This window comes from Colobus angolensis, unplaced genomic scaffold (genome assembly GCF_000951035.1).
Source record: "Colobus angolensis palliatus isolate OR3802 unplaced genomic scaffold, Cang.pa_1.0 Scaffold10, whole genome shotgun sequence".
Taxonomy (NCBI): domain Eukaryota; kingdom Metazoa; phylum Chordata; class Mammalia; order Primates; family Cercopithecidae; genus Colobus; species Colobus angolensis.
Window position 1 is genome coordinate 3842152 of NW_012110919.1, and position 25174 is coordinate 3867325.

The following is a 25174-nucleotide window of genomic DNA, read 5'->3' on the forward strand; positions in this document are numbered from 1 at the left end:
AAAATGGTACATGTATACCTATGTATCAAACCGGCATGTTGTGTACATGTACCCTAGAACTTAAATAAAAGAAAAAAAAAAAAAAAGCTGCTACTTTTCCCAATAAATGGCATTACCAACTACCCACATGCACAAACCCAAGTTATCCTTGATCCTCTTCCTATTACCTCTCACTTTTGAATCTATCAGAAAGTCCTGATGACTCAACTTCCAAAATATATTCACAAATCACTCACTTCTAACACTTTAGTTCATGCTATCATGGCATACTGTCCAGATTATTCCAATAGTTTTTCAATGCCTTTTCTGCTTGCTCCTTTATTTTCCCTTTAGTCAATCCCCACCATTCTCTGTTCTAAATTCTCCAATAGAGTCGAATTGCCCTTAGAATAAAATATACCATTCTGTTATCTCATAATCGAATTTGCATATAAACGATCTGGCCCCTGTCTAATTATCTGAGTTCATCTCATGTTACCATCTCCCTCACAACCAAATTTAACCATATTGGTCATCCGTTTTTTGAAAATACCAGTATCAATTCAAATCTCTTCAGCAAAGCTTCTTTGATCATCCAACCTTTAGTAGAATTATGTCCCATCACTATCTTTCATACCTTTCTGTTTAGTTTCTCTATCCACTAAAGTGTAAGCTCCACAATAACAGGTCCCATGTCTGTTTTGTTCACAGCTATGTCTTCAGCACCTAGAATTGTGTCATGGCATAAAATAAGTGCCTAGTAATATTTCTCAAACTAATGAATGAATGACAAATAGACTGGAGGGCCTGGAACATTTATTAGGCCATATTAACAGCCTAGATAAGAGAAAAAGAAGTCTGGACTAAGACTGTAGCAGTGGAAAATGAGAAGGATGGATTCAAGAAACCTAGGAAACAGAGTGATAGGAAATGGTGCTAACTGCCTATGGGGGAGCAGAGAGCTGATCTCCCTACACAGTATCTGATAATATCCCATGCCATCTTCCTTTCATAGAGTTCTTCCTGCAATTAATATTGAAGAACTGCAGGATATCTTTTTCACACTGAAGGTCATAATGCAATTACACATTTTCTTTTCTAAAGTACTACTTATTTTCTTTAACATTTTTTCATAAATCTAGGTTTCTTACTCTTTAATTATTGTTCTGACTCTTAACTAAGCTCTCTGTGAAGTCTCAACAAAGGCTATAATAGCTCTTTGGGCTCATGTTTGGGCTTTCAGTATTTTTCCTCTGACAAACTCATTCATTCATTTTTTAAAAATGATTAAGAGCTTATTTGCTAGAACAGACAAAGTTCTCTTTGAAGAACTCAAATCCATTAGTGAAGAAGTTAAATGGAAAAAAAAAAAACAAATAAATGCAACAGTTGATAACTGCTCCATTAAATACGGCTTTTTTCTGCTTACATTTTGCTTTCTCATTAAATTATAAGTTGCTTAAGAGTAAGGGGCCATATCTTATTCATTTTATATTTCCACATTAGATTTTGAACAAAGTTGGTAAGGGATTGTTGACTTAACAGCATGCTTTCTTGATTCTAGATCAGTAACTCCCAAATAGTCTTATGCTATATATAAAATGTTTTAAATCATCTTTAGATTACTTACAATACCATTAGGTAACACAGCATTACAAAATAAATGCTATGTAAATAGTTGTTTTTACTGTATTTTAAATTTTGGTATTATTTTTAATGCTGTAATATTACTTTTTATTTATATATATGTAGAAAATGTGTAAGTGCATTATGACCTTCAATGTGAAAAACTATGTATCTATAGATATCTATTTATATATATAACTCTATAGCTGTAGACATAAAACTACATATCTAGATATAATGTGTGTATACATATTATGTTTTATATATATATTTAAGTGTATACACACATACATCTATACCCATTTAAACACTATCCTTGTTTTCCCTACTTCACCATGGGCCAGTGACAATGATAACTTTGTCACAGCCTATTACTACATGGTCTACCCTATACACTGACACTCCCAAGTCACAGTTTGCTATACTTCCATATAATATCCAACAACTGTTTTACTTCCACATTGTATGGGTCACAGTACTAGAAACTTTAAATACATTATCTCAATCTTTACAACAACTCTATGACAACATTAAATTGAGCTCAGAAGGATGAATCATTTCTCTATGACCAGGAAGTTAATGTGTGTCCAAATTTAATAAAATTAAACAAAATTTAAATTCAGATCTGCCTGACTTGACCACCTCTAGATTACTTAAAATACCTAACACAACATAAATGCTATATAAATAGTTGTTTTACTGTATTTTAAATTTTGGGTGTTTTGGTTTCATTTTGTTTTGCTTTTCTGAGACAGAGTCTCACTCTGTTGCCCAAGCTGGAGTGCAGTGGCGTGATCTTGGCTCACTACAACCTCCGCCTCTGGGGTTCAAGTGAGTCTCCTTTTGGAGCCTCAGCTTTTGGAGTAGCTGGGACTACAGGTGCACACCACCATGCCCAGCTAATTTTTGTATTTTTAGTTGAGACAAGGTTTCACCATGTTGGCCATGCTGGTCTCGAACTCCTGACCTTAAGTGATCCACCTACCTCAGCCTCCCAAAGTGCTGGGATTATAGGTGTGAGCCACTGTGCCCAGACAATTTTGTATTATTTTTTAATGCTGTACTGTTACTTTTTATTGCTTTTCTTCTCCCAAATATTTTCAATTCCAACTGCAGTTACAGAATCTACAGATATGGAGGGTCAACTGTACAGGCGATATATATTAATCACAAATCCAAACAAAATATTATTATAACTCATAATTTTTAAATAAGAAAACAGGCTAAAAAGACTTGTATTTTTTATTTCATAAGTTACGATGCTGTAAAAATGAAGACTTTGTAAATATTTGGATACAAGGCTAGTATATTTTGAAGAAAATGACCTCAGGATATGAAAGCATACAACCAAGTATGCACTGTGATAATTATATGTTGACTTTTGATTACATATGGTAACACAAACAAAATAATAGACACATTTGTCTACTCTTGGCTGTATTATTAGAGAACTACTATTTTGTAAAGTAGCATAATAATAGTTACAAAAACAGTGGTCAACATAAAATGTGTATTTTTGATTGTTTTAATTTACATACTTTGTACTTTAGAAGTATGACAGCCAACTCTTAATGGCATGATATATTTAGTTTATTCTACATAGTAGGGATTCTATGGTCTTCTCCACAGACCAATTAACATGGACATACTAACAGTAGAGAAGGAACTCATTTTGTTCAAATATTTCATATTAAGTATAATCCATTTTTACCAACTCTTGGTCTGGACAAGTATTAAAACACTTAAGAATAAAAAACATGCTCAGTAATAAATTAGAATAGGTTTAGAAATGGAAACCATTAAAATATTAAATAATTAAAACTATATGAAGCTTTACACTAGTGAATGTTTTTAAGATACCCCACCTTGTAATTTTTGTTCTCAGCCCTTAATAAGAATGATTTATTTTAAATTCCTTTAAATTTTTCTAATACACTATGAATGTTGCATAAATTATTTCCTTAAGTGTTAGTTATATATTACTACTACCAGTAGTAGTAGTAGTAGTAGTAGCAGTAGTAGTAGTAGTAGTAGTAGCAGTGGTAGTATTTTGAGACACAGTTCCTCTGTCACCCAGGCTGAAGTGCAGTGGCATGATCTTAGCTCACTGCAACCTCCGCCTGCTGCTCCAGCTTCCCAAGTAGCTGGGTTTACAGGAATGCACCACCACGCCCTGCTAATTTTTGTATTTTTAGTAGAGACGGGGTTTCACCATGTTGGCCAGGCTGGTCTTGAACTCCTGACCTCAGGTGATCCGCCTGCCTCAGAGTGCTGAGATTACAAGCGTGAGCCACTGCGCCTGGCCAGTTATATATTATTTTTAATAAGGTAGTTTCATGTTTATCAAATGATTAGTACTATAATTTTAAATAACAATTATCTGACAACAGAGTTATAGTGAATGGAAATCCAGACTCAGGTATTTGATAATACAATCAAATGCTTTCATACATTAAATTTAGAAAAAATTTAGCTTATGTAAACTTTTCTATGTTGCAACTCATCTGTATTAATCATCATACTATTTTCTTAATTGCCAAGTTTTTCTTCCTATAAAAAGTAAACAAATATATCACTACCTTCTGTAAAACAGCAATTTTAAGCTCTCCTTGGAGTGCTTCAATTTGTTTTTTCTTCTGTTCACTTGATTGCTTTAGCTCATTTATGTTCTCCTGAAGTTGTTGCTCTTCTTTTTCCTTTTGTTTTAAAGTATTCTGGGCCTGTATAAGTTGTTCCTGCATTGAATTGAGTTCCAATTTCAACTGATGAGAAGCCTGAAAGAAAAAAAAATCTATTTAGCCTTCATTTGTTCATTCAAAAGACAATTTACTGAGTAACTACTACACTCCAGGCACTACTCTAGGAAGAAACTACTGCGGCTGTTGGCTAGAGATAATTAATAAAGATACCTGCCCTCATACTGCTTTCATAACCAACACTATTCACTATTAGGTGACATGCTGGATTAATCTTTATTATTTGTTTAACACTACCTTTCTTTTTAACTTATAACTGTATAGTTACAGCTTGTAAATGATCTGGATTAGTATTTTCTTGTATCACGGAAAATAGGTATGTCAACATCAATGTCTAGATTGCTGGATGTCTATTGTCTTTCAAGAACATTCTCGGCCAGGCGTGGTGGCTCACACCTGTATTCCCAGCATTTTGGGAGGCCGAGGCAGGCGGATCACGAGGTCAGGAGATTGAGACCATCCGGGTTAACACAGTGCAACCCCGTCTCTACTAAAAATACAAAAAAATTAGCCAGGCGTGGTGGCAGGCACCTGTAGTCCCAGCTACTCGGGAGGCTGAGGCAGGAGAATGGCGTGAACCCAGGAGGCAGAGCTTGCAGTGAGCCAAGATCGCGCCACTGCACTTCAGCCTGGGCAACAGAGCAAGAGACTCCGTCTCAAAAAATAATGAAAAAAAAAGAAAAAAAAGAATATTCTCATATGCCACTAAGCCCGTTGGCCACAGCTGTCACAAAGAATAGCTCTATAGTAACTATGACAAAACCAAAATCACTTTTGACAAAATACATTTAGTATCTGTCTGATGACATTAAAATTACACTGCACAGGCCAGGTGCTCACGCCTATAATTCCAGCACTTTGGGAGGCCAACACGGGCAGATTAGTTGAGGTCAGGAGCTCAAGACCAGCCTGGGCAACATGGTGAAACTTGTCTCTACTAAAAACACAAAAATTATCCAGGCATGGTGGTGGGCACCTGTAATCCCAGCTATTTGGGAGGCTGAGGCAGGAGAATCGCTTGAACCTAGGAGGTGGAGGTTGCAGTGAGCTGAGATTATACCACTGAACTCCAGCCTGGGTGACAGAGCGAGACTCTGTTTTAAATAATAATAATAATAATACACTGCAGAATAGTTACCTCATTTAGAGATGTGGGGCATATTTTACTACTACCTTGTTTGTACAATCCACCAGGATATGTTTCTGCTCAAATTCAGACATCATACAGAGAAGTCACATTGAGGTTCCTCTATCACCAAGGTAAATCACTATTATCTCCCACCCTCCAAACAAAGTCATGTTTTCATGTTCTATGCATATTTCACTAAGAATCTAGCATTACATTCGAGCATTTGACTATATCCAAAGTTACCTTTGAAAAAATGTTACTGTTATACATAGATGTCTCAGCTTATCTCCACAATGAATAGCAAAATATGTTTATGCAAAACAGGAGTCAAACAGTATGACAATAAGGATGATATGATATGATATGATAACCAAGGACAAAATAATAACTAGTATGAGCATTTACTGCATTATAGTCAGTGTCTTGAGTACTTTAAAGATATTAACACATTTATTTCTCACAATAACTCTACCACATAGATTCATGTAGACTCTATCATATAGAAACTATAGCACAGAGGTTAAGTATTTTGTCTAAAAGATGGCAAAATGGCATAGCTAATAAATGGCATAGCCAGAATATAAATTTGGACAATCTTGATTCAGAACTTGGGCATGAAGCAATTATAATTTTGCTGCTTACATGGCTGGCATCTACAACACAAGTCTGCTTTCAATCAACAACTAGAACACAATCACATCAAATACTTGTCAGTACTATGTCTTGCTCCTTTATCAAATCCGATTTTCTCGAAAGTTGCATGCCTGGACTCTAGCAGCTCGCAGGTATGGCTTCAGAGAGTAACAACCATATATTATACCCATTTGTTTACTCGTTTGCTTGTCTGTTTTTGCTGGAAACAACAGAAGCACTAACCACAGAAAAATATTTTGGTTGTTCTACAACCATTATCAAGTATACATTAGTATGAGTATAAATGTCCATGAATTAAAGAGCCATAAGAGTCCATGAAATAAAGGTCATTTCTATGGAAAGCCTTTTAAGATTTTTTCTCAACCATAAAAATGGTCCTTAACTCTGTAGTTAGCTGACTCAATTTTCTACCTTTATTAATTATACTTCTTTATTTGGACCTTTGATTATAAACTAGCTTAAGTCTTTTTAATAGTAGGTAAAATACAAATAACAGTTTTAAACTATATACATGATTTGTTATATTTCAGAGAAATAAACCTATGACCTAAATATCAATGTGAAAATGCTTATTTTTCTTAAAACTATAAAAAAAATTATCTGTGGAAATGCTGCCAAGAACAAACATACTTTATATATTTATTTGAAAATATAAAGACCTTACTATACTTTATACATTTTATGTTACAGAAAAAAGAAAATCTTACCTCCTTCTCTTTTTCAAGTGACTTTTTCAGTTCCTTCTGTTCCTTAAGTGTGTTCTCCATCTGCACTTGAAGTCGATGCTTTAATTCTTTGCAAGTTTTCTCCTTAAAAAAAATGAAAACTATATTACATAAAAAATATTTGTAATAACCTTAAGAAGTTTAGTTTCTAACCTTAGTAAGATACACATGAGGAAATAAACTAAAATTATCGATGAGCTGAGACAGGATCATCCATTTCAAAGATAAAACTAGGAAAATATTACAGAAATAATGGAGGAGGGACAACAAAACACTAAGGGTTTTGATCATCAACCAAGTCACAATGACATATTTTAAACAATATTAAGATGATATCTTAGAACACTTTAGAAATCACATTTTATGTCACACAATTCATTATAATTAACTTGCCACACTACTTTTATAGCAATGGGCTTCAAGAAAATGGAAGCAAGAAAACTTAGAAAACAATAAATTAAAAAGTGATCACAATAGGAAAAGTGTACAGATAGAAAATGTTTTCACCAAACAGAAAGGAACATAATAACACACATGAGAAAGACTGTGATATTCAACTGAAAATATTCCTGGCCTTCAGAAAATGGTGTGCTCACAGGTGTATACACACCCACATTATTATCTTGGGCTTCTTCTCAGGTTAAGCAATCCCAATTAATTTCCTCATAAGAACTACTTTAAATTATTTAAATGTGGAAAGAAAAGCGAACTGTGAATTAAGCAGAAAAATCAGTACATTTTAAATAAAATGATCACTTCCACTTAAGAAAGAAAATGTAAACTACTAACCAAGTCTAATATAGCGGCTTTTCCTTTCTGATTCTCCTTTTCAAATTCACTTTTGGAGTTTTTCAAAGAATCAGAAACTTCTGATAGTTTCTCCTTTACTGTAGAAAGCTCTGTCATTAAAGTTTCTTTCTCCATTATTACTTTTTGTAGTTCTGTTACTGTTGTTTGAATTCTGTTATTCAATTCCTCGTGCTGAATCTTTGCTTCTTGACTTAAAGTTTCATATTCTTGTTTCAGGATTTTTTTTTCTTCCTCTTGCTTGGTAAGCTTTTGCTTGATATTTTCAAGGGCTTCAGATTTTTTCTGTAGATCCAATCTTGTACTGGATACTCTAAATATTTTTTAAAAATCTTTTTAAATAACACATAATTTACTATTTCTAATTTACCATTCAAAATTAATCATAAACAATTACTGAGTTCTGAAACTTTTTTTGTATAGTTCACAAATAAAAACCTAATTTCATAAAATCATACCATTGAAAAATACTTTAGAACATCTCATTTGATCATTTAACAGATGTAGATTATTTTTCCCAAGTCATATAAGTTAGTAGTGAAGACAAAACTATCTAAGCTTCCTGACTTAATGCATTTTTGTCCACCACAACTAATTCCCAGGGAAAAAAACTATGTATCACAGACCCTTTAGTCTATAACAGCCAGAAACGTTTTTCCATAAATAGTCTATTTATTATGTTAGTTCTCCAACACAGAGAGAACTTTGTCTCTTTCCTTGAAAACATGAAACACATTATGTGTGACAGCTCTTAAACTTCAAAATATTTATGGCTAACCCAGAAAAAAATAAAAGTTAAAAAAAAACGAAATATTTTATTTACAATATAGAGGGAAGACAAATGATTTACTTTAACCCTAGAACCTAGCAGATTATACAAAGGATTTGTTATCATTTGTTCCTTAATATAGGTCTCTTATATACGAATGAAAAAAGCAACAAGAATGAAGAAATAAAGTTATAGCTTTAGAAAGCTATAGACTTTTATTGTTTTCATAAAAGAAACTATGCAAATTACACTGCAAAACCCCCGATACACTATAAATAATAGTCATTTTTAAAGTCAAAACCAGATGCTAAGTAACAGTATTTCTAGAATGCACACTAGTTCCAATGTAATCAGAATAAATTTATAACCAATAAAAATAATTCAACAATATGTTAAAGGGAGGTTGTTAAAAGATGTACTAATAAAGTATTTGAAATTGTGTATTAATACAATATCAAAACTGTATTTATACCTCGAAATCTAATTTTTTAGTTCTACAAACACACTTTTACTTCCTTAAAAATAGCTAGAAAAGATGTTAAAGCTTAATAGGTTCACAAGATACTATGCCTGCCTGATTTTTAAAGGTCCAAATGGAAAAGTTATTACACTAATATTATTTTACCATTTTAATGTAGTTAAAATCCCTGTCAAGCAACCCTAAAATTAAGACTTGGTATATTTATTTATAGGCTGTTTAACTTCTTCAAAATTAATTACAAAATCACAAGATTATGTGAAACAAAGAAAGCAAAACAGAAATAGAGGCTTACATAGTCACTGTGAAACTTCTTGTTTGTTTTTTTTAAGTAACTCAAAGAAGAAATACATGAGTCCACAATCATAGTTGGAAATTATAATATCTCTTTCTTAGAAACTGATAGAACAACCAGAGGAACAAATTGGCAAGAATATAGACAATAAGAACAGCACCATAATTATTATTTATAGGCCACTCCACCTAATAACACAGAGTACATATATGTGCACATGGAAAATTAATTATGATAAGCCATATGCTGGGCCTTAAATAAGACTTATTTTCAAAAGTTTGAATTTTACCAAGAATGTTCTCTGACCACAATAGAATTAAATTAGTAATTAGGGCCGGGCGCAGGGGCTCATGCCTGTAATGCCAACACTGTGGGAGGCCAAGGCGGGCGGATCACAAGGTCAGAAGATCGAGACTATCCTGGCTAACACAGTGAAACCCCATCTCTACTAAACATACAAAAATTAGCAGGGCATAATGGTAGGCGCCTGTAATCCCAGCTACTCGGGAGGCTGAAGCAGGAGAATCGCTTGAATCTGGGTGGCAGAGGTTGCAGTGAGCCGAGATCATGCCACTGCACTCCAGCCTGGGCATAGAGTGAGACTCCGTTTCAAAAAAAAAAAAATCAGTAACAATAATATATCTAGGAGAGCCTCAATATTTGGAAAGTAAACATACTTATAACCTACACATTAAAGAATAAATCACAAAGGAAATCAGAAAATACATTAAACTGCAGAGGAATGAAAATACATTGTAAGATGGGAGGGTAACATTGGGTGTGTAAATTTAAGTGGGCTCTCAAAAAGGGAAGCCCTGTATCCTCTTATTTGGGCTGAGCCCTGGGCTCATGGGTGGGGTTTAGTCAAAGTCTCAATATGTTTATCTGATATAAAAGCAGAAGGGACCCCAGCCCTCCTTGCCTAGGTAGTACTCCAGAAATGTAAGACCTCAGAGGAGAAATGTATGTACAGAGTACATAGACAAGAAAGATCTTAGTTTTAAAGGTTTTCCTACCCCAATAGGATGTGGGAGCCCTGTAAGTGAATTCTGAACCATGAGATTAGAACATAGAATGAAAATGGGTCCACTTCCATTGGGTCCATTGGAAAGAGAAAGAACCAGTGGGCCTGCAAGGTTTTTGAGGAAGAGAATAAAAGCTATCTCAAAGATGATCTTCATGGACTGATGACTGCATTCTAGAGATAATGACAAACCATTTGGTTGGTAATGTAATGGATCAGATATGCTCCTCAAATACCTAGGCACTGGAAACTACAGTGAGGAGGAATGCCACCCCAGAGGCACAAGATGTGCTTCTATAACCTCCGATTCAAAGTATGAGGACCCAATTTACTAGATATGAAAATGAGAATATTTTCACCATCTTATCCCCAAACAAGGATGAAAACCATGAAGGTATGAAACAACTTAATCATCGACTCGGATGGGTTTTATTTCATCTTTCTGAAGAGGACTTTTCTCAGGTTCTTAGTCTCTACCGGACTGGAACAGTCAAGAGTCCTCATCCCCTTGACACAAGTCAAGTCCATCAACTCAGTCAGAGTAGGTGATCTGGTGTTTAAAGACAAAATTTAATCAAATGTAACCACTCATATGAAGATATTCAAATGAATTGGGTGGAACTGATTTTCATCCATCAAAATAATGGTGAGTGATGTGTTCACTGAAGATCTCATCATGGCAGGACCCAAGTTCAGCATCAACATCAAGGGTAAGCTGGGCAAGAGACTAATTCTACCTTGGGAGTGAAGGAATGATGCTGTAGCTAAGCACTTTTGTGGCTATATATGTTCAGAAGCACATACCCATTCTGCCACTAGAGATACCTGAAATTTCATATACCAATAAATCTTATAGGTCCCAATATCTTCTAAACCAATCCACCCTTATATTCAGAGGAGCCATGAATTCATTGAGCACTTTAGTGCAAATGAGAAAAGATACCCTCCTTCAAGATAATTGATTTCATCTGTGGCAAAACTGTCATAATACACTGATGTTATTAGAATAAGGCTACATACTACCATCTGCAGAAATCTTACATCTAGCATTGACAAGTGAAAAGCAGGTAACTGAAAAAAAGAAACAGATACTACAAAATGTAGACAGACACAGAGAAGCTTTCACATTCAAAAGCTATTAAAAAAAAAAAGCAAAGTAAACACTAAGGTCTAAAGATGGAAACAATAAAGAGGAGAAATAAATAAGATAGAAAATTGACAAAATTAAATCAAAAGTTTTTTTACAAAAGTCTGATAAAACTGATAAATCTCTAATTGATTTTTAAAAAGACAAATTACCACTATTAAGAATAAAGGAGGAATACTACTACAGATCCTAACAGACCTCAAAAGTATAATATTATCAACAATTGCCAATAAATTTGAAGTTTAGAGGAAATGAACACATTTCTGAAAGACACAATTTACCAAAACTGACTCAAGAAAAAAAATCAGGAAATTAGAATAGCTCTGTATCTATTAAATGAATTGAAACCCAAATGAAACAACCCAGAAAGAGAACTCTAAGCCTAGCCAGTTCACTAGTGAATTCCATCAAACATTTAAGAAAAAAATAATATACATCTCATACAAACTATTTCAGAAAGGAGAAGAGGAGGAAATACTTCTCAATTCCTTTTTAAGGCCAGTATAACTCTGATATCAAAACCTGACAATGATATTAAAAGAATACTACAGACCAATATCCCTCATAAATATATGAAAAATTTTTAACAAAGTATTATCAAATCAAAAACAGCAATACATAAAAAGGTAATACAGCACAGTCAGGTTAATTTATTCCAGGAAAGCAAGGCTGGTTTAATAGTAAATCAATGAATGTAACTGACCATATTAACAGAATAAAAGAGAAAATCCATATGATCATATCAACAGATACAGAAATAAAAGGTGATAAAATTCAATTCAAGCACAATAATTGTTTCTTTTGCAATCATTTTTTTTTTTTTTTTTGATATGGAGTCTCGCTCTGTTGCCCAGGCTGGAGTGCAGTGGCGTGATCTTGTCTCACTGAAACCTCTGCCTCCTGGGTTCAAGCAATTCTCGTGCCTCAACCTCCCGAGTAGTTGAGATTACAGGCATGTGCCACCACTCCCAGCTGATTTTTGTATTTTTAGTAGAGACAGGGTTTCGCCATGTTGGCCAGGCTGGTCTCGAATTCCTGACTTCAGATGATCTGCCTGCCTTGGCCTCCCAAAGTTCTGGGATTACAGGCATAAACAACAAGGCCGATAATTTTTTTTTAATATATAAAAGGTATCAAAGGTAATGTCTTCAATCGGATAAAAGGAATCTCAGTAAAACCTACAGCTAATCTCAAACCTAATGATGAAACATTTAATATTTCCTGCCTAAGATTAGAAGTAATGCAAAGATGTTTGCCATTACTATTTACGTTCAAAATGTTACTGGATGCCCCAGCTAGCAAGAAAAAAAACATAAAAGGCCTATAGGTTGGAAAGGAAGTAGTAAATTTGTCTCTATTCACAGATAGCATGAATGTCTAGTTAGAAAACGTCAAGAACTCTACAAACAACTACTAAAACTAAAAAGTAAATTGAGCAAGGTTAAAGGGCAGAAAAGTCAATATATATTTAAAAATTGCATTTTTATACTAGTCATAAGTGGAAAATTAAATTTAAAAAACAATTACATTTACAATAGCATTAAAAAATACTCAGGAATAAATTTAACAAAAGATGTACAATCCCAGCACTTTGGGAGGCCGAGGTGGGCGGATCACGAGGTCAGGAGATCGAAACCATCCTGGTTAACACGGTGAAATCCTGTCACTACTAAAAATACAAAAAATTAGCCGGGTGTGGTGGTGGGCGCCTGTAGTCCCAGCTACTCAGGGGGCTGAGGCAGGAGAATGACATGAACCCAGGAGGCGGAGCTTGCAGTGAGCCGAGATCGCCCCACTGCACTCCAGTCTGGGTGATAGAGTGAGACTCTGCCTCAAAAAAAAAAAAAAAAGATGTCTATGTTAAAAACAATAAAATACTGCTCAGAGAAATTAAAGAAGGCCCAAGTAGATAAAGATACATGTTTGTGTATTAGAAGACTCAGTGTTGTTAAGATGTCACTTCTCCCCAAATTGATTTATAGCTTCAAGGCAATTCTAATCAAAATCCAACAGTTTTATTTATAGACATGGATATGTTAATACAAAGATATATATGGAAAAGCAATGAACTTACAGGAGTCAAGACAATCTTGAAAAATAATAAAGGTGAAGGATTAATACCTAATATCATAAAGCTACCATCTTATGGTATATTACAAATATCTTACGGTTTCTTTTGTGTGTTATGCCACACCAACTTAGCTACATTTATAACTTTCAATATCATAATTATATGATATTAGGTACTATGATATTAGGTACCAACACCATGATACTGGTGTCAGGATACCATGTAGACACATAGACTGTGGTTATCTACAGGAAAAGGATAAGAAAGGTATTGACTAGAAGGGCAAGTCAGAAATCTCCTGGAGTGATGACAATGTCCTATATGGGGCTGTGGCTAGATGCATAGACAAACAGAATATACACTTATTAAAACTCAAAGTACATATGTAAAATCTGTGCATTTAACTATGTGTGAATTTTGCACCAATAATAAAAACAAGAAGGCACACTGGCTTTTGTATTTCCTTTGTCTTCATAAACACAGACAATCTGTCAAAATGCATCAAAAAGCTGAGGTCATTTTTTTTTTTTTTGAGATACAGTATCACTTTGTTGCCCAGGCTGGAGTGCAGTGGTGTGACAGCCACAACCTCCCGAGCTCAAGCAATCTTGCTATGCTACCCAGGCTGAGAAGATCACTTCTTATAAGAAAGAATCCATTCCCTATTTGGTATAACTAGAAGTCTAACTACTTTTGGATAACACATAAATATCCCCGAATTTTTTAATTTTACAGTAATTTATTCAAATTTGTGAACAACTCAAAACAAGGTTTATGCCAGAGAAATGAGCACCATATCATTGTTGAAAAGAGACTGGATGATCCAAATTTTATAAAACTAAGTTTTCAGTCCTTTCTAGTGAAGTTTAACCATATTATGATGGCATTATTTTTTTCATTCACATTAACATCAGTTCATAAAATCAACACAAAATAAATATTTAATAAATCTTTAAGCACGATGATAGCAAAATTCAAATCTGAAGGAAATTTTAATACTAGTTTACAATCTTTTCCCTTAATTTGTAAGTAACGTGGTTTAGCTTACATTTCTTTCTCCATTTCAAGTTGTTTACTCAATTCTGTGGCTCTAAGCTCTAAATCTGTGTTCAGCTGTCTTTGCTGTTGTAGATCTTGCAAAGCCTGCTCCTTGCTTGCTTTAACTTCGAGACTATCAGCTTCTAGTTTCTATGAAAGAAATATGGTATGGTAGCCATTTTAATATTAGTAATTATCAATCCATTATTAAATATTATAACATTTGTTTATATTCAAACAGGTATGACACACAAAAAACCATAAAATATTTATTATAATAAAAAACATATTCTGAAACCATTACTAAAGGTGTTATTTATTTTAAAATCTTTCAGAAGACCCAGCAGAAAGCTTTATACATGATAGCCACTAAGTGTTGATGTTTAAAATTAATTCTTGGCCGGGTGCGGTGGCTCACACCTGTAATCCCAGCACCTTGGGAGGCAGAGGCAGGCAGATCACTTGAGGCCAGAAGTTCGAGACCAGCCTGGCCAAACATGATGAAACTCTGTCTCTACTACAAAAAAAAAAAAAAAAATTAGCCAGGCATGGTGGACCGTGCTTGTAGTCCCAGCTACTCAAGAGGCTGAGGCAGGAGAATGGCTTGAACCCAGGAGGCAGAGGTTGCAGTGAGCTGAGATTGCACCACTACACTCCAGGCTGAGCAATAGAATAAGACTCCATCTCAAAAAAAAAAGAAAAAAATTAATTCTGCATAAAACAATCAACTTAAAAGAAACATAGAAACATAAATAGTTACTACCTCAGTAAAAGTTATAAACTCAAGTATGAAAAAATAACAGGTTCACAAATGTACTCACTTAAAACATATTATCTTTTATAGTCACAGTTAAAAACACTGATGTAATTATAAGATATTTAAAACTAAAATGAAGTTCTCATGTACTCCTTCTCATTAACACCTACTGATCCTAAATATAAAGCCAATTAAGTTCCTGATTTTGTTTCTTTAATCTCTTGGACTAGATAATGACATTGTTCTTCAGAATATAGTTTGCATCTCACATGTATACATGTAATTATGTGTGTGGTTTTACAAATTTACAAAATCAAACTGTTAAATGTAAGTTTGAAAAGCTTTACACAATGTATTTCCTTGCAGTGGTAGTGATTTTGCACACTAAATATTTTATAAACTGATTGGTACCTGTAGCCCTTACCATTGACCTACACTGAAAATATTCATTAAAGATATTTGATGTAGCTAAATTAATTCTACATGTCTATATAAAAAATATAAAATACTCCCTAAAATGATAATTACGAAGTGTTAGAGCTGATAATCACAATAAAAACTCAGTTCTAAATAACCACTGTTTTTAATAGGTACCCAAACAGAATACTCATTAGACAATTTGCAGTAAAATAATACTTCTATTATTTTTAACCATGCCTAAAGTACTTTGCCTTTGCTATTACCATTTTCCATAAAGAAAAAAAGGAATCTTTAGAATTGTAAATGTAATTATTCCCCCTTACTATATTGGTATGTATGTACATGTATACATTTCATGACTCTAAAATCATACACACATGCTTCGGTGGGTTGTGGAAGTGTAAGTTACATATATAGAGTAACTTGAGAAGTTTTTGTTTAACTGATAGTAGCTCCAATTTTTTAAATTTATATTTCATTTTTTTATTTTTAGCCAAAGGCAGTTAAGCAGCAAGTGGTTCTAATTTAAAGGACACAAAAACTCAGGTCAAATCCTTCTGAGATGTCTAATCATCTTATCTCTTCAGTAAATCAACACATTCACTTGGCGTTGTGTTAAAGTAAGATGCAGTTTACCATAGTCTCAATGTGTTACTAAGTTAGAAGCAAAGTCCAAAGGGTATAAAGTTCTAAAAAGGAAAAAGTCTACCATATCTGAAATGTGATATTGGAGTAAGTTGATAAGAGATGGAAGAATGAAGGAATAGAAAAGACTTCACAACAAAAAATTGGTAAGTTCCTTGTAATTGTAGAGTAGATCTCTGGTTAGCTGTCTTTAGAAAAAGTAACACATTACAATGGAATCAGTATGTAAGTTGACTGTCATTTATAAAAGATGCTCATTAAGGAAGAAATTAAAAATAAAGATATAATTCAAAATTAAGACATGAAAAATTACAAGTAATTAAAAAAATTTTATACCACAACTTCACCTTTCTTTGTTAATTGAAAATCTTTGATTCCATGTAGGTCAAGAGATTCCATTGCTACTGAAGTAGAAAATATAACTAAATTCAACTTCTTTTATACAAACCTTAATTTGACCTTCTAGCTCTTCAGTTTTCTGTTCTAAAGAGAGGTGTTTCTCTTTATATTCTTTAAGATGACTTTCCAGCTGACTGCAATGTTCTTGCTTGTCTTGTAACTTTGCAGTGACCTGATCCAACTGAGTAGTAATCTTATTTAACTCCTTTAGAAAAGTATAGTTGAAGAAAACTTTGGTAAGGTTTACTATATCATAGTGGCCAAATATTCAAAGTAAAATTGAAAACTCTAATTTTATTTAAAAAAATATTTGGAGTAAGAGCTCAGATAAGTCCAATGATATATCACAGGCTATACTTACCTACCAGTATAAACAACATGAACTCAATTCTTGCGTAGTCTGAGATCCTAAGTTTATATGTATAACAGTTTAATAACTTTCCAGTGTTTATTTAGGAAGAATCATTTTAGGAGCCAAAACAGAATATTAGCCAGGCTAATAATAAAGTAACACTTTTATATTATAATTAAATATTTTCAATGTTCAAGACACCATTTTTAAAAACTATTTAAAAAAAATTACAGTGATTACATCTATGATGCTTTTCAATTCATTTGGAATATTCAGTTGCACAAAAAAAAAATAAATAAAAATTACTAGTAAATCGACTATGTACCAAAAGTAGGACACATACCAAATTTAACAGCAAACATTCCATTCAAATGGGTTTTCGGTAAAGGGTAAATATAGAAAACCGTTTTGTTCTGTTTTTTAACTTGATATACTTCTGTATTGTTTTTTAAAAAATGGACCAATAAAGCCAGGTGTGGTGGCTCACCCCTATAATACCAGCACTTCGGGAGGCCAAGGTGGGTGGATCACCTGAGGTCGGAGTTCGAGACCAGCCTGACCAACATGGTGAAACTCTGTCTCTATTAAAAATACAAAATTAGCCAGGCACAGTGGCACATGCCTGTAATCCCAGCTACTTGGGAGGCTGAGGCAGGAGAATTGCTTGAATCTGGGAGGTGGAGGTTGCAGTAAGCCAAGATTACAGCATTGCACTCCAGCCTGGGCAGCAAGAGCAAAACTCCATCTCAAAAGAAAAGAAAAAAATCAGAAAGACCAATAACTAATATTACTCTCTGAATAGCCAGTAAAATTTAAAAATTTCTACCGGTAAAAGCTAAGAAAAATCTACCAGCAACATTCACCTTGACCCTAAAGTAGGATGCTTCTATTCTACCAGAGTACTGCTTCTGTATTCCCTCCAGCTCCTCACTTCCTCCTATTCCCAAGAAACGAGTAACTCTTACAACTGAGGTAGAATATATAGTGTTCCTTTTCCCACTTCCAAGTGGCAAGTACATTTGGGTCATGGTCCAATCTACCTCCTAAAAGCAAATGTGGAGGTCTGCCCCTTCCAATCACCAACACTTGAAGGGATGAGGCAACAATTCAAAAGTTAGGAGTAAATATTACTGCTCTACACCAAGGTCTAGGCTAGGGGAGAAGGACAGTATCAGGAAACCAACCACAGCTGCACACTAGTAGAGCTTTATCAAAAACAAAGCTGTTATGTTTATCTCCATCTATGTGACCCTCACCTTTACTACTCAACTGGTTCTGAACTCATGGAGAAATTAAGGGGGATAAGCAAGTCTATCACAAGATTATACAAAACTGGGTATCGTCTTTACATGTTTGCAATCTGTTTATCTATCAAAGCACTAGGTGGTAAATAGTATGAAATTGCATCTGTTTTCCTACCTGCTGTTTATCTTGTAATGCATTTTGAGCTGTGTCCAAATGATTCTGAAGATCAGCTCTTTGGGCAGTTTTTGCTGCTTCTGCTGATAGCAACAGTTCGGTTTTGGCTTTAATCTGTAACAAAATTTATAAATTATTTAATTTATATTTAGTTCTTGATTTCCTCTTGCTTGAATGCACACTGCTTTTGTGACTAAACAAACTATTTAAAAATTAAGTCATTCATAGAAACAAATGGATTTATATATTGAAAAATATGCATGTGAAAAATTCCCAAAATAGGAATGACAGGGGAGAAGACTCCTAATAATGCTGGATAAACAATAAAAAGATATCCTTATATGATTCCAAAACACTTCAATATTCCTTTGCTAAGAAACAAAAGGTACACTGTTTTTCCAGGAAAATGCCCCTGTGTTTTTCAGAAGTGAATATCCGAAAGTCTACCACTATTATGATAAAGTAAATAACCATGCCCCCAAAAATGATGACTCCAAAGATAATCAAGAATTACAGAATTTAAGGACTCAGCCAGACAACTGGCACTTTGTAAAATTCAGTATTCCCTGATAACTTCTCACTTAAAGGGTTTTATTTCTGATGCTCAGTCAAAATATTAAACATTAAAAATTCAAGGCTGCCGATAAAATCAAACAAGCAAAAAGATCTATCTTGTTATCAAAAGTAACACTTTTAAGTGTTTGAATACCTTTAGTACAACTCACCTCAAATATGAAAAGCAAAAAATAGGCCAGGTGTGGTAGCTGACACCTGTAATCCCAGCACTTTGGGAGGCCAAGGCAGGCAGATCACTAGGTCAAGTGATCGAGAACATCCTGGCCAACATGGTGAAACCCCGTCTCTGCTAACAATACAAAAATTAGCTGGGCATGGTGGCACACACCTGTAGTCCCAGCTACTCGGGAGGCTGAGGCAGGAGAATCGCTTTCACCTGGGAGGTGGAGGTTGCAGTGAGCTGAGATCACGCCACTGCACTGCAGCCTGGCGACAGAGAAAGACTCTGTCTCAGAAATAAAAAAAGAAAGAAAAGCAAAAAATAAAATATATATGTAAAAACATGTATTTAAAATTAACATATTTTGAGAAAACAGTAAAAATTGGGGGAGCATTCTTTTAGCTGGTTGAAGAGAGGATCAATGAACATATGAAATCCAAGATTTACATTGTATGGATAATTACAAGCTGAAGGAAAAATTCAAATTTTTTCTCAATATCGAAATAATTTTCACAGAAATAATAGTTACATCAAGGTATATACATCTACATTGATTTAAAGGTGAAAACTAAAGAAATCTTCCCTTTAAACAATACATAGTAAATCTATACTGACGAATATATAGCATAGACTACAAATATATTTTTGCAGAAGTCAGCTTTATTTACACATGGCATTTCATCTATCTGAGGAACCAAAAATTCATGAAATATTTTAACATATGATAATCACTCATGATCTTTTTTATACAGCGTGCTTCAACTAATGGAATATATGTATATTCCAAAAGTTATGTAGCATAGAAAGAAAGTTTGGGGGAAATTAAGTAATTGCTCCACTGGTTTGCCTTATTTTAGAAAGGCTTCTGATGGGGGGGGGGGGGGAATGTGGCTATTCATATAGCCAGCCCCTCTCTTTGCCCTTTTTACAGGCAAAGACTAAGCACCAATTACTACAAGGCTACAATTGTTGCAACTTTTGCATTAAAGCCCTTAAAACAGTAAAAGCAGTGAAGTGCCCTCATACATGTGCATAATAATGTACCTTGATGCTGTCCTGATCATGCACACAAGGAAGTACTGTGGAAGTAGGGATCAAAAGGTGTATTATAGAACTTAAAACTGAGAAACAGCTTAAAAGCCTCATTTGTATAGTTAAAGGGACACTCCAGAAAAAAACATTACCCTAACAGTTAAGCTACAGCTGACTACAGCTAATACCCTTTGGCTAAGCACTTTTGGTTGACATTCTTTTATTAATAATACCACTTAAAGCACTAGGTTTTTCTCAGGGTCCTAATTCTCAAAAGAAAAGTAAGGCCATACATCCTACTTTATGAACTAACACTAGTTCATAAAGAAGTTAAAGTAGTTTTGAAAAAAGCCTCAAAAACTTAAAAAATATCTACAGGTAACATTTTTCAGAGTAATGGCAAAGAAGAAGTTACTGTCAAGGTGATAATGGGAGCAATGATGTAACAAAAAAAATGGGCTGATCTCATTGTTGGAATTAGTTCTGAAATGAATAGCAGTGGAAGGGCAATCTTTTGTAAAGGAAAGGACCTTGCAACGCAGAAAGAATCACAGACTGTCCTAATACATTAGTACATTCACATTGTCACTAGACCCCCATTCCCTCCCCATTCCCCTCCCCCTTACATTGGACATCCACATAACAGGCTATCATATAATTCATCTAGCAAATAATTTTTTAAAAAAGAAAGAAATGTATATTCTCTCCAAGTTCTAATAAGTATGCCAGTCATATTATTTTATTATATTCCTTATTTCCAGTGGAATCATTATCTTAAAGTAAAATCAAGCCTTGAACTATTTTTATAAATTTCTATTCTATATCACAGAATAAGAAATCAATAGTAAGAACGGAAAAAAATTATGTCTTATTGCTCACCCCATGATTGACTCATTGAGGAAGACTGCTATATAGACTTCTGAAAGAATATGGCACCATGTAGGGGAATTTTTTTTTTTTTTTAATATACTTTAAGCTCTAGGATACATGTGCATAACGTGCAGGTTTGTTACGTATGTATACTTGTGCCATGTTGGTGTGCTGCACCCATCAACTCATCAGCACCCATCAACTCGTCATTTACATCAGGTGTAACTCCCAATGCAATCCTTCTCCCCACCCCCATCCCCATAATAGGCCCCGGTGTGTGATGTTCCCCTTCCCGAGGCCAAGTGATCTCATTGTTCAGTTCCCACCTATGAGTGAGAACAGGCGGTGTTTGGTTTTCTGTTCTTGTGATAGTTTGCTGAGAATGATGGCTTCCAGCTGCATCCGTGTCCCTACAAAGGACACAAACTCATCCTTTTTTATGGCTGCATAGTATTCCATGATGTGTATGTGCCACATTTTCTTAATCCAGTCTGTCACTGATGGACATTTGGGTTGATTCCAAGTCTTTGCTATTGTGAATAGTGCCTCAATAAACATATGTGCATGTGTCTTTATAGCAGCATGATTTATAATCCTTTGGGTATATGTCCAGTAATGGGATGGCTAGGTCATATGGTACTTCTAGTTCTAGATCCTTGAAGAATCGCCATGCTGTTTTCCATAATGGTTGAACTAGTTTACAATCCTACGAACAGTGTAAAAGTGTTCCTATTTCTCCACATCCTCTCCAGCACCTGTTGATTCTAACTGGTGTGAGATGGTATCTCATTGTGGTTTTGATTTGCATTTCTCTGATGGCCAGTGATGACGAGCATTTTTTCATGTGTCTGTTGGCGGAATTTCTTTTTTTTAATCAGAAGTCAGACTTATGAAGGAAGATTTAAAAAATCAAAGTAAAAAAATATTTAACATAGAAATCTAATGGTATAATATCAAACTAATTTGAATATCAAACACAATAATGGCATGATCAAAACAAGGAAAATCTAAAAGATTTAGTGATTTCACCAAGTGTAGCTTGAGGAGAGACAGAGCACACCTGAGAGCAAGAGCCAGAGAAAGAGAGAGAGAAGAGAGGGAGAGGAGAGAGGAAGAGTGAGAAGAAGACGGAAGGGAGGAGGGAGAGAAAGACAGAGAGGGGGAAGCAGATGAGAAAGTCAAACAGGAAAGTTCAACTAATTGTCTAGATATAGCCTTTATCTAATTCCTATTTCAAATTTTTTTCAATTAATATGCAAGGCAAAAAGAGATAGAATTTAAAACATTTGATGGTCTAAAACTGGTGCTTTATACAAACATTTAATTTAATATTACCTGTATGTCAAGCTGGGAGACCTTCTCCTTGCTTTCATTTAATTGACTATTTAATTCATTGACACTGGTTTCTAGAGAAAGGACACGGTCTTGTGCAGCTCTAAGATGTGCCTTCTGCTCTTGTACCTGGTCATGCAAATTCTCCTGGGCTTGTTTATGGCTTTCTGATTGATTCTTCAGCTTCTCTGTTAGTTGAGTTACCTGTTATACAAGTAAGATTAATCATGAAATTCACAAATGCTATAACAAAAATTCAGAAACCTAAATTTAAGAGCCATGAGAATATTAAACTGCTTTATGATAGTTTATCTCAAATTTTTTCAAGTAAAATTATTCACTTTTCCAAAATACGTCAACATAGTATCTCAAATACCAAGAAATAACATTAAATTCAAAGACTGATATTCCTTTTAAAATAATCTTTATTGAGCTGTAAGTTATATAAAATTCATTCAACTGAAGTTGTACAATTTGAGATTTGATGAATGCATACACTCATTTAACTAGCCATCACCACAATCAAGATAAAGAACATTTCCATTATTCCAGAATGTTTCCTCATGCCCTTCTGCAGTCATTCCTCCCATCCCATCTCTAACTCCAGCCAATCACTGATTTGGTTAATTAACAAGATTTCTTTATATATCTGGGCATTTCTGAATTGTCAGATACATGTATTGCAAATGTTTTCTCCCATTCTGTGTTATGGCTTTTATTTTCATAATGGTATCTTTTGAAGAGCATACGTTTCTTAAATTTAGATAAAATCCAAGTCATTTGACTTTTTATGTTCACTGATACTGTTTTCTACTTGCTTAATCTATTAAGTACATCCAATAAAATTTTCATTTCACATATTTTTGTTTTATCTCTAAAAGTTCGATTTTTTTTTTTTAACTATTTCCGTGTTTTTTTTTTTTTTTTTTTTTTTAAGAGACAGGGTCTCATTCCATCACCCAGGCTGGAGTGCAGTAGCACAGTGATAGCTCACTCCTGGGCTCAAGTGATCCTTTCACTTCAGCCTCTAGAGTAGCTGGGATTACAGGCACAAGTTACTGCACCCAGCTATTTCTACTTCTGTCTCCATCATTATAGTTTTTTGTTTCTATCCATAAGCATATTTGAAGAGCTGTTTTAAAGTACTTGTCTGGTGACTCTATCATCTCTTACTTTAGGGTCTGTTCCCACTGAATAATTTCTCTCCTGGTCACGGCTCACATTGTTTCTGTTTCTTCATATGTGTAGTAATCTTTCACTATTTATTGTGACCACTCTCGATTTTGTTGTCTTCTTTCAAAGAATGTTTTGTCCCAGCATGTATTTAATATATTTGTGGTTCTACTGGATCCTTTTAAGGTTTTTTTTTACACTTTGTAAGGTCAGGTGTATGGCAGCTTTTACTCTAGGGCTAGTTTAGCCTTACTCCTCTCCTAAGTCATGACATCTCTGATATGTCTACTAAATACTCCCAAAGTGTTCAGCCACACCTTTCTTCTGATTGGCTGGAACCTGAACATCTCCCAGTCCTGTGTAAGCACTAGTAATTTTTCAGCCTGTAGCTCCTTGATAGTATTCATTGTCTGGCCTCATAGAATCCCACTTTACAAATACAAAACTTGGCATTCAACAAAGCCTCAAGTGGATTCCTAAGCAGATTACTGAAGCTTTTTCTCTGTACTGCTCTTTCCTTTCTGGTATCCTACCCTACAAATTCAATCTGCCTTAACCTCCCTGAACTTCAGTCTCTCAATTTAATTTAATATCTCACATAGACCACTGGGCTTTCCTTGGGTTCCCCCAAGCTGTGCCACAGTCTGGAAAATGTCTCTGGATCAAAAGTTAGCATGGTCAAAGAGTTCATATCACTTGTTTCTCTTCTCTCAGGGATCACAGTCCTGCACTGCCTATTGCCCAATGTCTGAAAACAGTGGTTTTGTACATTTTTTCCACTTTTCTTGGTGTTTATGGTAGAAGAGTTAAAGAGGTATTAACTATGCCATTATGGCCAGAAACAGATTTATTTTAATTTATTCTTTAAAATGAACGCATGGCTTCCTGACCATATTTATATGATAAGCAACGCCAAGTTGTATACAACCAAAAACTAACCTAAAGAATTCTTCAAAAGTAACTTTGAAATTTGGAGGGAAATCTGTTATATTCTAATTCTAAAATTAGAAAAGTGACATGGCCTTCTGACACTTTGTTTCAAATATTTTCTCGTTTAGATAATAACTCTCTTATTACACAATTCTTCCAAAAGAGCAACTGTAAATTCTTTTTTGTTTGAAAATGTATTTATCTAAATTTTATAAACTTTTCTTAAACTACATTTTAATGTTGAAACATTAAGGCAACTTATCAAAATTATTATTGGCTATACATGATGCAAAGACATATACTTTATCAAAATATGTTACTATTAAGTCTGTATATTAATACACAGTAAAAATTAACACTTAATTAATATCTTCAATTTATGAATACATTTCATTATTCTTTTTTTAAACATCACAAAATGCCATTAAGCAAGTATACACTAATTAATATTTCTATTTTTCCAGTGAGCTAACAATGTAAAATGATTTATTCATAGTCACACTTACATCCAGGGACATGAACTGAGAAATTTTCCTTTGTCAAATCATGTTTCACTACAATAGTAATCTGCCTCTTAAGGTACATGAGATGCTATTTGTCATAAAAATATG

At 34.3% G+C, this 25174-nt stretch overlaps 1 protein-coding gene across 1 annotated transcript in view; it reads right to left on the bottom strand.

Moving 5' to 3' along the window:
* EEA1 (early endosome antigen 1) overlaps nt 1-25174 on the bottom strand; it is a 170076-nt gene that overhangs the window by 23110 nt on the left and 121792 nt on the right. Inside the window, exons 15-21 of the mRNA XM_011933771.1 lie at nt 22464-22664; nt 18491-18604; nt 16769-16924; nt 14509-14648; nt 7659-7989; nt 6852-6953; nt 4185-4379 (exon numbers count right to left, since the gene is read on the bottom strand). Of these exons, the coding sequence (XP_011789161.1) occupies nt 4185-4379; nt 6852-6953; nt 7659-7989; nt 14509-14648; nt 16769-16924; nt 18491-18604; nt 22464-22664 (1239 nt within the window). The remainder of the gene's footprint in view (nt 1-4184; nt 4380-6851; nt 6954-7658; nt 7990-14508; nt 14649-16768; nt 16925-18490; nt 18605-22463; nt 22665-25174) is intronic.